Genomic DNA, 12546 nt, shown 5'->3' on the forward strand with positions numbered 1-12546 from the left:
TTTGTTTCATATTATTAAATGGTTTACATTTTGATAAGGGAATTATATATATTATATTTAAGGAAAAAGTCTTGTTTACAGCTCAACACTGATCTCTTAAAATTTTGTTTTTACTTTAACAAATATTTCTGTTACACTATTTCAATACCTATTTCTGTCTTTAAAACTAATACTAAATAATATGTTTAAAGCTTATTTTCATACTTGTATTAGAAATTGTAGCTCCTTACACTGCAACACCAACCTACTAACTATATAGAAAATCAATAACCCTAGAAAATGTCCTCTAAAATAAATCACAGATATATTTAATCCAGAATTCACATAATGAGAAAACAAAGCCACCTTTTTTTTTTACAGTACTTTCACAATTCTAACATGGTACTTTTTATAGCATAAAGTCTATTAAATGAAACCTTTGACTTTTTTTACATATCATACTTTGTACATATATTTTAAACAATAGTGTTTACCATAAACATACAATTCTATATAATTCAACTACAACTTACTTCTTGTAAAGTCTTCCTCAAACTTTTAATTTATTTGTTAATTATGTTGATAATGTGTACTATGAAACATCCTCATTTCGAATAAGCATGCTGGTTATTCTCTTTCTTAAATAAATCATCACTATGTATGCGACTTTGCTCTTGTGCATGTACATTCAAAGTCCCTGGTATTTTCAGTTATTTTAATACTATAATACATTAAATATTAAATGTTCAATATAAATATATACTTCTTGTTCTTTCAGATCTTGCTGCAGAACATACAAATTACAAGAAGTGAGATGAAAATTTACATCCATATTAAAATGAAAAAAACCCAAAAAACTCTAGATTTACTTTAGTTCTCAAACTACCTTCTTTTGGGTTACATATACAAAATATCGCAAAACTACAGAATGAAAAAAAATGTAATTTGAAAGATATGAAGAAGAGCTTTGGAATCTTATTTACTGAAAGATATGAAGAAGAGCTTTGGAATCTTATTTACTGAATGTTTGCACTATGTTGTGAAACTTATTTTTCTCTCTATGCATTATAGTCATTTCTAGCCAGTAGATATAGTTAACTTGAAACTGTATTTTGCATCTTCATAGCACACACATTCATCACATAAATAAATACAAGAAAGAAATAAAGAAAAATTAAATTTTCAATGTACAAGTTTCAACACGTCCCATTAAGATAATAGTTTTTTCTTAATATTATTTATTAATGCAAGTAACTAATGTATATCTCCCTGTTTTACCATTATTCAAAATAACATCAAATTTTAAGACTATCAACAAATGGTTATATGGGGGTCTTATACAGATGTCCCTTTTTAACACAAGCCTTTCATCTAAAAATTACATTTTAAACAATACTTTTCCCTAGATCAACATCATACATATTATAATTGTTCTCACTTTTGTCTAACTTTGCACACCTAGCAACAGTAATTTCTTCTTAATTAACATGAAGCTAAACTTCCAATATTTCGATCACTTACATACAAACAATTAATATAAAATCACAAACTGTCAAAACCTTTAACCAGATTCAAAAAGAACAAAAAAAGAAAACAACAGTTATTTCATGACCTACAGATCAAAAAGTTTTTAATCTAAATTAAGAAAACACCTGTCAGATTTCATGTGTGCGCAAGTTCAGCCCTTCTTAAATAACTTTCTGGAAAAGAACAGAATAACAGTTCGGTTTCAAATAAGAAAACATATTAAAAACTGGTAAAAAAAATGTTAATTGAAAATAACATCTGTGCTAAAGTTGTATTAAAAAGGCAGGTAATACCCTCAAGATTAAAGTTAGTTTTACTTTAATACTTTCAACATAAATCAGAACTATGGAATGTCATGAAATTCATCCCTGTGGAGTATATACATTTCATAAACTCATATCTAGCTGCTACCTGAGTGACCAAAGTAAATACATTAGCAAATATAAACAGTTATTACTATATCATTAGATTCTTTGTTGAAAACAACTATTGTTTTGTTCTAACATAGATGTTTCATATCTCCTGTATAAGACAACATTTCAACTTAGTGTTTGTATGTACAAGAATAGAAATTCAAAGATTTTGCTAATTACTACTTCTTTACGTTTACAAAGGCTAACTGCTAAGAAAATATATGGGTCATGATTATAGAATGTCAAGTCTGAATTTTAGCTAGAGACTGTTAAATACAAAGTAAGTCACAATAATAAGAATAATACAAAAGACATTCTAATCAACTGTAGAACACACTCAGTACTAAAGGAAAGCCAACTTTCAGACAGAAGACATAGGCCAGAGTTTAGATATTTGTCAATGTACATTAACCCATAGGTTCTCTCCCCTTTCTCTCAATTACTGGCCAATTGTTTGTGAATTACTGATGCTGCTCGAAGACTAACTACATGTACCTTATTTAAGTTCTGATTATAGAAATACATATTCACCTAACAAAGCTATATTCTAGACCAAAATAAAAATAAGAGATTCATATCACAACTTAGTACACAAATATATAACCATGTACATATGAAGACTTTTACCAACCTAAATTTGAATTAGGCTATTCAAATACATTTCAGAAAAAAAAAATCTTAAAATCCATTACATGACCTGGAGTTTATATATATATATATATATATATATTTTTTAGTTGCTACTATATTGCTGTTTACTAATGTCACAGAAATTACATAATTTGTCATTACATAAACTGCTAAACACCACTTGCTAACCAAGAATTTATTTATATATATTTGCTACTAGGTTGCTGTTTACTAAGTTCATCAACACACAGAATTTACAGAACTTGTCATTATATACACTACTAAAAGAAACTTCTACTGATGATGCATAAACTCATTGTTTCACTGTATTTTGATAAGAAGGAATGAAGTATTGAATACAAGCTGGGTTTTTATATTAAATATGCACTTTGGGTAACAAGTTGTTCAGTGGTTCATTTTTAAAACTAATTAATAGGTTTCTGTGGATGCTTAGTGCTACAATATATAACTAACAAATTAGAAAACAATCAAGAAGTTGACTTAGGTTCATAGATTTTTATAAAACACTGCCATGTTTATGACAGTGTCATTTCTTACTTATAAGAAATTCTCCTAATCTGTCCATCAATATTTTAGGCAACAATTCAGAACAATATATCTAAAAAATTTCATTATTACTTTTCATCACTATAGTTTATAATTTGAAGTAATAATAATAAAAAGGTGGTGGCATGTACTTTTTGATAGTTAATTGTTTAACAGAAAAATAATTTGATTTATGATGCCAGACCCTAAATATTTATATATCACCCGACTGGTTGGGATGAAAGACTAGTCCATATAGATACTACTGAAAAAAAATCACCAAACTGCTAACATCAAACCAGTATTGAAGAATATCAATAAATAACTGTTTTACAAAACCAGGATAATTATACAAAAAACCTTCTCGCATATATATACATAATCTCATAACAATCAGAAAATTTTAAAGTGTAAATCAGATAGCTTGGTATTTTGGTTTGTTTTCATTACTCTATCCAATTGCTAAACACAGATATACAGCTCCTTGATGAAGATTTCCAAACACATCTTTCAAATAAAGTGGCACCTCTTTTTAAAACCACTTATTTTTTCTAGAATATCACCGTTATACTTTACATGGTTTATACCTCTAGCACAAAACAAAAGATACAAGAAAAAAGAAGTTATGTAGTTGTATTGTGTTACCAAATGAGTTCTCAATGAATACATAGTAAACAGAGAACATACACAGATATTATGACCTTTGGATTATGTCAACAAAACCTCTACCAGTTCAAAATCAGAAGTTTGACGATTCACATGATAAAAATCAATTATTAACAAAAGAGAGATACTAATCCATTATCTGCCCCCAATAAAAGCAGACGGTTGAGCGGAAGGACGGCCATTGCTGTCAGAACCCCTTTAAAAGTATCGGATCGAAGTCTTGTTGAAGAGAGAGAAGCCTGAAAAAGATAATTCTACAGAATTACACATTTAACCAAAATCACTTTCTACATTAATATATACATTAGTTCACCAGTATAATTTAGTTACCTTTACCAAAATCAAATTGTCATAAATATCTTCATGAACACATTGATGTGTATTGATTATTATACATACTTCCCACTCTTCTCTACTTGCTTAACAGCAACATGAATCTGTATTACAATAGCCAAATAAATATAATTATTATATTTAGTACAATCTTCATTTATTAACTTGCAAATGTGAAAAGCTGAATAACAAATATGGAAAGGGTCAGACAATTTTATATACACTATTTTTTACATCCACTAAAATAAAATATTTATAACAAAGATTATGTCCAACAGGTATTGCTATTAAGGTATCAAAACAAAGCTGGGATAATACTCCATCCACATGAACCACCTCACATACTGAAAACTATGAACTAAAGGTAAGTGAGACATAAGAAATGAGAAAAAAAAAGAGCTACACAAGACAGATGTTTTTGTTAGATCAGTATTATATAAACCATAATAACTGATATCAACATGTAAATTACATATAGTCATCACATAAACTGTAACTTCCTAATAATTAAAGAATGTAAAATTTCTTTCATAAATCTGCAATTCTATTAAAACTAGACATAAACAAAACACAGTCTGAATAATCTTTTTAGTTACAAAGTCTGGTAGACCATTTATTAGAAATTGTTTTATTCACAAGAGTTTACAATTTCCAAATAGAGGAGAGAAACATACTTGACTGTTTAAGGAAGAGTATATTCCAACTCTGTTTGCTGTTGTTCCAGTGATTACTTCACTTTTGTAGAAGTTCAGGCAGGTCACAGGTTCTGAAGATCCTATACATAAATTCAAACTTGTTTAAACACACTATATACATTTTAATGCATCAAATGACACAACACAGTTATAAAGCTTTTTGTAGTATTTAGTTTATCTCTAAACTAATAAATAACACTGACTTTTGGGCCAAAACATTTTGTCATTTAGTTGGTAAAGTAAAATATACTGTGTTATCTAATCCTTTCCTTTTGAACTATTTTGATTATTTACTGTTTCAATCCTGATTAGGTTCTTTTTTTTTTTTAAATCACTTTTAGAAGAAATACTAGAAGGTGAAGAATCATTTATTTAACAATGTTAGAAATATATTAATAGACTGACATAAAGAAATTTTGATCTTTATTATAAAGATTGTTCACTTGGTTTGATACAACACAATTTGTAACATACTCCTTGAGAGTGGGGAAAAACAAACAAAAAAACATTCAAAAGTATGTCCAACACATTGGATTTTGAAGACAGTTTGCAAGATCAGATACTATATTTGTGGCTCTGCTTTTTACAAAGGTACATATGTTAGTGAAAAAGAGAGAGATAGAAGAAAACTGTGATAAAAATTATTCAAATTATTTAGTTAAACACACTCTCCGAGAGGAAGATTTGTGATTACAATACTTTTAAGATTTTGATTGTCTAACAAAAATGTTTCTTACAAAGAACATACATCTCCAAGTTCCTTGAAGAAAGTTTTCACTTACAATTTCTGCCTCAACCAGAGGCATTTTAATGGTAGTGATCGGGTGTAAAATATAAAGGATTCACCTGATTTTGGTGAAATTTACACAGGATGTAGCATATGACATGCGATCACAACTTACAGTTTCCAAATTGAAACAAACATTGACAGAGTTATGACTGGCTATATCATCATAGAAACCCCACAGTTAATTATTGTACTTCTTCTTGTGTAACTGATGGGTCTTATTGAGCTTTCTTCCTTTCCCACTGATGCATCACCAGAGACCAACAGATTTTTAGCAGATAACTCCAAGCCCACTGATCATGACTGGAACTTTGCTGTTCTTCAGCATGTCATTATCAATCACCATTATTCCCTCGATTACCTGTATTTACAAGGTTCGAAGATGTTAAGCTTGCAATCTGTGCAGTCACTGTGGATGCAATCATGAAGGACTTTTTGACAGCTTTTGTCAAGGTAAATCCATCTATCAAACCCAAATATGCTGTAGTGGCACTCAAAAATACGTTTGGTACTGACAAGGACAGTAGTGATCATAGTAGTAGACTTCCACCAGACTAGCCGATCAAGAAGTCTCCAACCTCACACTGACAATTAATACAGGTTGCATAATTTTATTTCATAATCAAAAAAGGAGGTAACTATATATATATATATATATATATATCTGTGTGTGTGTGTGTGTGTGGTGTGTGTGTGTGTGTGTGTGTGTGTGTACGCGCGCGTGTGTATATATAAATAAATCTACACATATCTGCTGATAAGGTGATGCAGTCACTCTAAATTCCTATGTCTCTTTCTTTGACTGTTCATAACTTCAAACTGAATAAATTATCATCATATTATGGATTACATATTTGGATATAACAGATTCCAGACTTTCCAACAGTGTATGGAAAACCCGAAAAAAGTTACTGGAATTTCTTATTCTTTGGACTGCCACCCAAAAATAACACTCTGCCTGTGGTTGAGGAAAAGTTGATGTGTTAACTGAATTGTCAAAATGATATGGAGTTACAGTTTCAGTGTAGATATATCAGTAGCAACTACACCCCTTTTGTCCTAGAGAATCTTTTCTGCAGCCATCAAGCTGTATTTCCAATAAGCAAGGTGTGGTACGAGAGGTCGCATACAATCTATGTAATTTGACCATGCTATTTCCTAAAGCTCCAGGCCTCTTCTGGTTTTTACAACAGCAAACTTTTCAAACTAAGTTAACACAGGTTGTGCACATTTAACCTATTTTCATCACTAAAAATTTTTAATCAAACACCTGAAGAATGATTTTACACAAAAGAAAGAGCTTACATTATTTATTACAATCATTTCTACAAATTTAGTATAACGATGATGAAACAATGTAAGGTGTAGAAAGGTTACTTTTCCAAAGTTAAAAACATCCCGTCCCTTTTTTTTGCATATTCTATACTTCTACAAGTACACACAATGCATCTACAAAGAATGAAAATTAAAACTATACTCTTCAACTATTGCCAGTCAAGTAGCTTCAGTGGCTACTTTTCAGTTAGTTTATTGTTCTTGAATGGCAAAATTCAACACATGTTATTAGAATAAATAATGTGCCACACAATTTTGATATCTCATTAAAATTATCAAAACATACAGACATTCTCCTGCTCTACAACTGCATAACTGAAATTACAGAAAATATTGAAAACAACAAATGTACAGAAACATGACAATTTATAGCATTTCCCTCTTAATCCTTAATATGAACATTGAGACAAGGTGGTGAAGTTTCTACCAAAAGAATTCATTTTGTTCTCTTGTTAAAAAAAAAAAGAAAAAATCAATATTTTTCATATGTGGTCCTTTTAGGATGCTATTTTCATAATTTATTTAGTTCAATTATCTTGAACACATCACCCTCTTTAGGCTTCAACTTATTTATTTTTGGATTCAATGCTTTTTACCCCCTCTGGATTATAGCAATGACTTTCTTCTTTACCTGATATAGTGCTGAATACAGTTTGTGATATACTGTTAACATTTCCTGGACTAAAAACATTTTCTCATATTTTCTTTCAGAAGTTACTATACTCGAGAAAATAGCTCTGACATTTTATTTCAAAACCTTTAATCTTCAATTATTTAAATAATTATTACCTATTTTGCAACTGATAACATTAAAATTTTGAATACAATTAATTTTTATATTCTAACTAAAACGAAGTCTAGAAAAACATCATACAAAAATTTGTTAATTTTTTTTTCTGAAGCATATAAATATTATGGTTAAGTTAGTTACTGGCTAGCAAGTGCAAATGTTGTGTCATTAAGGATTTATTGTTTTTAACACAATTTTCATTTTGGATTGGGAATGATTTATTACTAATTTAAGACTATCATACATTAATTAATCACTATCACCATCTCTAAAACAAAATACTCAACAAATATAGCAATTCATTAAAATGAGAGAAAAATTACTCAAATAGAAACTTTCACACTTTAATGAAAGTATGAAACAAACTATTCTTGTATCATTTCAAAGTAACCTGGTCAGAAAAAAAAACATCACACGTTAGACTTTTTTGAGGATCATATTTTTAAGTATGGTGGTTATATGATTATCTTCAATAAATATTTATGAATAAAGTGTTTTTATTGGTTTCAAATTTTTTACATAGCATTAAAAGTTTTGAATTAAAGTCCAAAAATGTTCAAATTTAACAAAACTAATACCTTGTAATCATAATACTTCAAACGTATCACTCATCCATATGTCAAGCCTCAGGACTCTCTCTAGCTGCTAACTTATAGCAGATGAACATTATATTACAGAATATTTTTTGTGTTTAACAACTCAAGGTTATTGTTTCTAACTGAAACAAATAGTATAAAAAACTACAAGTCTTGTAAATTTGAGTGTTCAGTAACTTATGTTGTTAAAATACTTTAAAAATAAGTTCAGAACATTACAAGTGTTACACAAAAAAGATTATATGTCAGTGTAAGTAGAGAGAGTGAGAGATAGAGAGAGAGAAAAAAGAAAAGCAATAAGGAACAAAAGTGTATAAGTAGCACTTTCAAATCTATAATGAATATAGATGATTACAGTTATGAAAATCAGGCTGAGAGAAATGCAGCACAAAGGACAACACTAACAATAGTAACACCAAGTTGCAATTAAAGCACATGGAAACAGATCTGTGCAGATACCTCAAAGCCCAAGATACACCTTATAATTCTCCATACTATCTTCCTGAATTATCCATTTTAAAAACCTATTTGAACAGAATTGCTGATAGTGAAGAGGAATAACAGTTGCAAATGTCATTAAATTTAATAAGATAAAAAGGTTGAAAATTTAATTCCTTCTCAACTGGTACAGATTTTAGTAGGTTTTACTGGCTACTTGTAATATAGGTAATTTTTTAATTGAGTAGATGTATCTTTTAAAGTTAGAATTAAGACATATTTAATGTATTGTGAATCTCACACACAAAAAAATCAATACACTCACCTCTGAGATAACATTTTGTCTTTGTGTCCTCTGCACTCCACACAGTCAGTGAATGATCCAAAGAAGAAGAGACAAAATACTTACTGTTGAATGCTTTCACCTGAAGTCAATGAAAGTTAAAACTTTTCAGTCAGTTGGAATCAAAATAGAAGCCTTGTAATTTAATTATCAAATATCTTTGGTACAAAATAATCATATTATAAGAACAGTTCCACTTTCAAAGAATATTATATTTTTCTTTGATATTTTTGGTATAATACAAAAGATACACAATTGTTTTACCTAGTGAACTTTATCATTATGTTTTCATGCCATGATAATGTTGTATGTTAACTTTTAGTTTCAGTTCATATCCATTACCACTAAACTCAGTAGTGAATTATGAATTCAAAAAGAAACTAAACCTAATTTCTAACTATAAAGTAGTTAAATAGATAACATGAGGAAAAAATAGTTTGATTAGGCATTTATATCCAAAAAAATAAAAAACAGAGATATTTACCATGGGAAGAATGGAGTCTGCTTACTGTACAAATTCATTACTCTGATAAAATTTACATATGTATTCTGAAAAACTTTCACTGATCACAGCTTTTAATAAATCCTTTTGAAAATTAAACTAAAACAACATTCTAGCAATATAAGAACAGAGCAAATAATGTAATTTCCCCACATTGTTCCCTGTTGCAACACAAAGTGGACTCGTATAACTAAGTTAAAGTTGAATACCAATGTTTAATAAAGGAATCTTCCACAATTCTTAAAAGACAAATATCTTCTTTCTCCATCATACATAAAGTTAATGGATTATTAAAGTTGAAAAGCATGGCAGGCACATGTTTTAGAGTAGAACAAGGATGAAATATATAAATATAACAGATAGCCATATTCACTACGGTATCAATAACTTAGTTATATTCATATCTTACTTATCTATTAATCAATTAATAGTTAAACCACAAACTGCTGACCCACGACCATTATCAAAACCTCATAAAACAGTGAATGTATCCACTCACTTATTAGTAACCTTTACAAACATATAGTATCAGTTTCTTGTAATTATTCAGTCTCTCTCATTTTCATATATGATTGAATTATTCATCCTTTGAACACTAAGTAATAATAGAAAACTGTTTTATTTCTTTCATAAAACTGCTAAACTGTCAAACAGTTTTTATCATAACTCATAAGTTCACCTATTTTATACTCACCATATAATTGCACAAGTTTTAGGATTTTTTTTCAGGCCAAAACCAGTTCCCCTAGTGTTTCCTGTTGTTCACTCAAAAGTAAGTAGGGCTTTTATTAAACTGTGCCAAATCATTCACTAACTTTCTGAATTTGTAAAGCCTTTAAATATCATAACTATACTCCAGGTGTAATTATGGGTTTAAGAAAAACCAAAGACATCTATTCAAATTCTACTGATGCAGGCTACATGTACATATACATTCAAGAGTATGCAAAAAACAGTCAGTCTATGGTTTCCTTCTTATATGATTGGAAAAAAAAATAGGCCATGGATGAATTCAAATGGCAATTATATCAAACATCTACAAACTTACAAGTTTTATCTTGGAATGTTAAGTGAAATCAGATTTATGATATCAGAAAGGTATATTTCATATTTTATTTTAATACCACATATTAAGTTGTAGCTTTTGCAGCGATGGAATAACCACAGACAGACATAATGGAATACAATGGCTATACAGTTTCATTTTCTCAATTAATGGAAATCTTCTTACAATAATGTCTTTACCTGAAGGACCTCATTCTCATGTGCAACCCAGGATCCAAATAACATCCCCGTCCGAACATCTAGGACAGAGAGAACACCTGATGAATGACCAACAGCCAACCAATTTCCATTTGGACTGACTGCCATTGTTCGAATAACACCTGCAGGACCAAGACTGACCTTGAACTCATGCATGTAACTGCATGTTCTTGTGTCAAGACACCTGAAATGCAAGCATAGATTATATTACAAGATAAATTATGGACAGGTTATATCCCAAGTACAAGGAGATCAAAACAGAAAACCTATCTATGTTACATGAACGTACCATGTACCTCCAGAGATAAAAACAGAAAAACTAAGGAAATTAAAAACTTGACTGAAAGAGTATCATTATGAAAAAATATTGTAACAAAATCTTCAATTGTAGTTCAACATTTCTGGTACTGTAATGGTAATTATGTTTGAAAAACAAAAAAATCTTAAGAACTACACACAAGCAAACAAAAGGGAATTTAAGAGAAATTATGTGTATAATTAAAATAGATCTATGTGTATAAACAGAGATGATGGACCAATCAACATGTACTATTAGAATAATTATTTGTCTTAAGTATTCCCTTATTCACTGTTTACCTACCCCCCTCTCCTTGTACCCCTAGCCTTGTTTTTAAGAATAAATTTACCCATTAATGCCTGGAGTTTAATATAAGCTAATAACACAGTATTGACAAGCCCCAGATGATGGGAACTGCTTACCAAAAAAATAATGTAATTTTTGATTTTTCATTCTTATCCCTCTCCAGATGGGTCACAGGTCAAAGGCCATGTCATTGCATTTGTTGATTTGCATTCAAAATATTATTGAACTACTATTTCATAAAGTTATGTCATTAAGTTTGGTATCAAACTGTATATTATAATTCAAATTTTAGTATTATACATTATTTAATTTCTTATTTTAAAAGTAAATATAGAAAAAACAAAAAACAATTAAACATCAATTCTTGTGTGTCACGTGATATGTTGAATGCAGCACTGGTTCAAATCAGATGTTTGTGGTGTTTTGTATGAATTAGGAACTCAAATTACCAATATTGACAAATTAGAATATAAAATAAGAGCCTCTTTTCTATTTACCAAGATATCACTTGTTGGCCCCACTCATCTCTTTCCATTTTTGGAAACGGTTCCTTATATACACTTATTTCAATATATGATATGTGAATAACCAATCAAAAGCTCAGAATGTCACCCTAGTGGCTTTCTCAGCCATTTTAACGTGTTTGAATGCCATTTCATTCTTTCAAACCAAGATTAAGGAGGTAGGTTGTGTTTTTAGTCTGCTCGAAATTACAGATTTTTTTAGACCATAATACAGCTTAGTTAAATTATAGTGGAATTCTATGGTAGCGATATAGTAATTTCTGATTTTTTGTATATTCAACTCTGTCTGTCTGTCTGTCTCTCTGTGTGCGTGCGTGCGTGTGTGTAAACCTAAAAAAATTAATCTGTTTCATATCCTCCATGGGCAAAATTTTAAAAGGCTTAGCATCCTATGTCAAGCAGCAACTGAGTACAAAGGTCATAACTAGAAGAGATAACTGTTTGCTTTACTTCGTTAGTTAATGTTCTATGTTTTAAGAAAAGTAAATTTAAAAAACTTATTTCTAAATAGCAATAATATATACACACACACACATATATATATATATATATATATATATAATAAATACTAGTCT

The 12546-nt window shown here is 29.5% G+C and overlaps 1 protein-coding gene across 5 annotated transcripts in view; it reads right to left on the reverse strand.

The window, feature by feature from the left end:
* Positions 1 to 1975: 1975 nt before the first annotated feature.
* The window catches only part of LOC106463341 (WD repeat-containing protein 81-like), a 78598-nt gene continuing 68027 nt past the window's right edge, over positions 1976 to 12546 (reverse strand). For all 5 annotated transcript variants that reach the window (XM_022390816.1, XM_022390819.1, XM_022390818.1 and 2 more), the window contains exons 27-30: positions 10826 to 11027; positions 9061 to 9160; positions 4769 to 4869; positions 1976 to 4000 (exon numbers count right to left, since the gene is read on the reverse strand). In XM_022390816.1, coding sequence (XP_022246524.1) covers positions 3872 to 4000; positions 4769 to 4869; positions 9061 to 9160; positions 10826 to 11027 — 532 coding nt within the window. In that variant the 3' untranslated portion in view covers positions 1976 to 3871. The remainder of the gene's footprint in view (positions 4001 to 4768; positions 4870 to 9060; positions 9161 to 10825; positions 11028 to 12546) is intronic.

Source organism: Limulus polyphemus, unplaced genomic scaffold (genome assembly GCF_000517525.1).
Source record: "Limulus polyphemus unplaced genomic scaffold, Limulus_polyphemus-2.1.2 Scaffold1382, whole genome shotgun sequence".
NCBI lineage: Eukaryota > Metazoa > Arthropoda > Merostomata > Xiphosura > Limulidae > Limulus > Limulus polyphemus.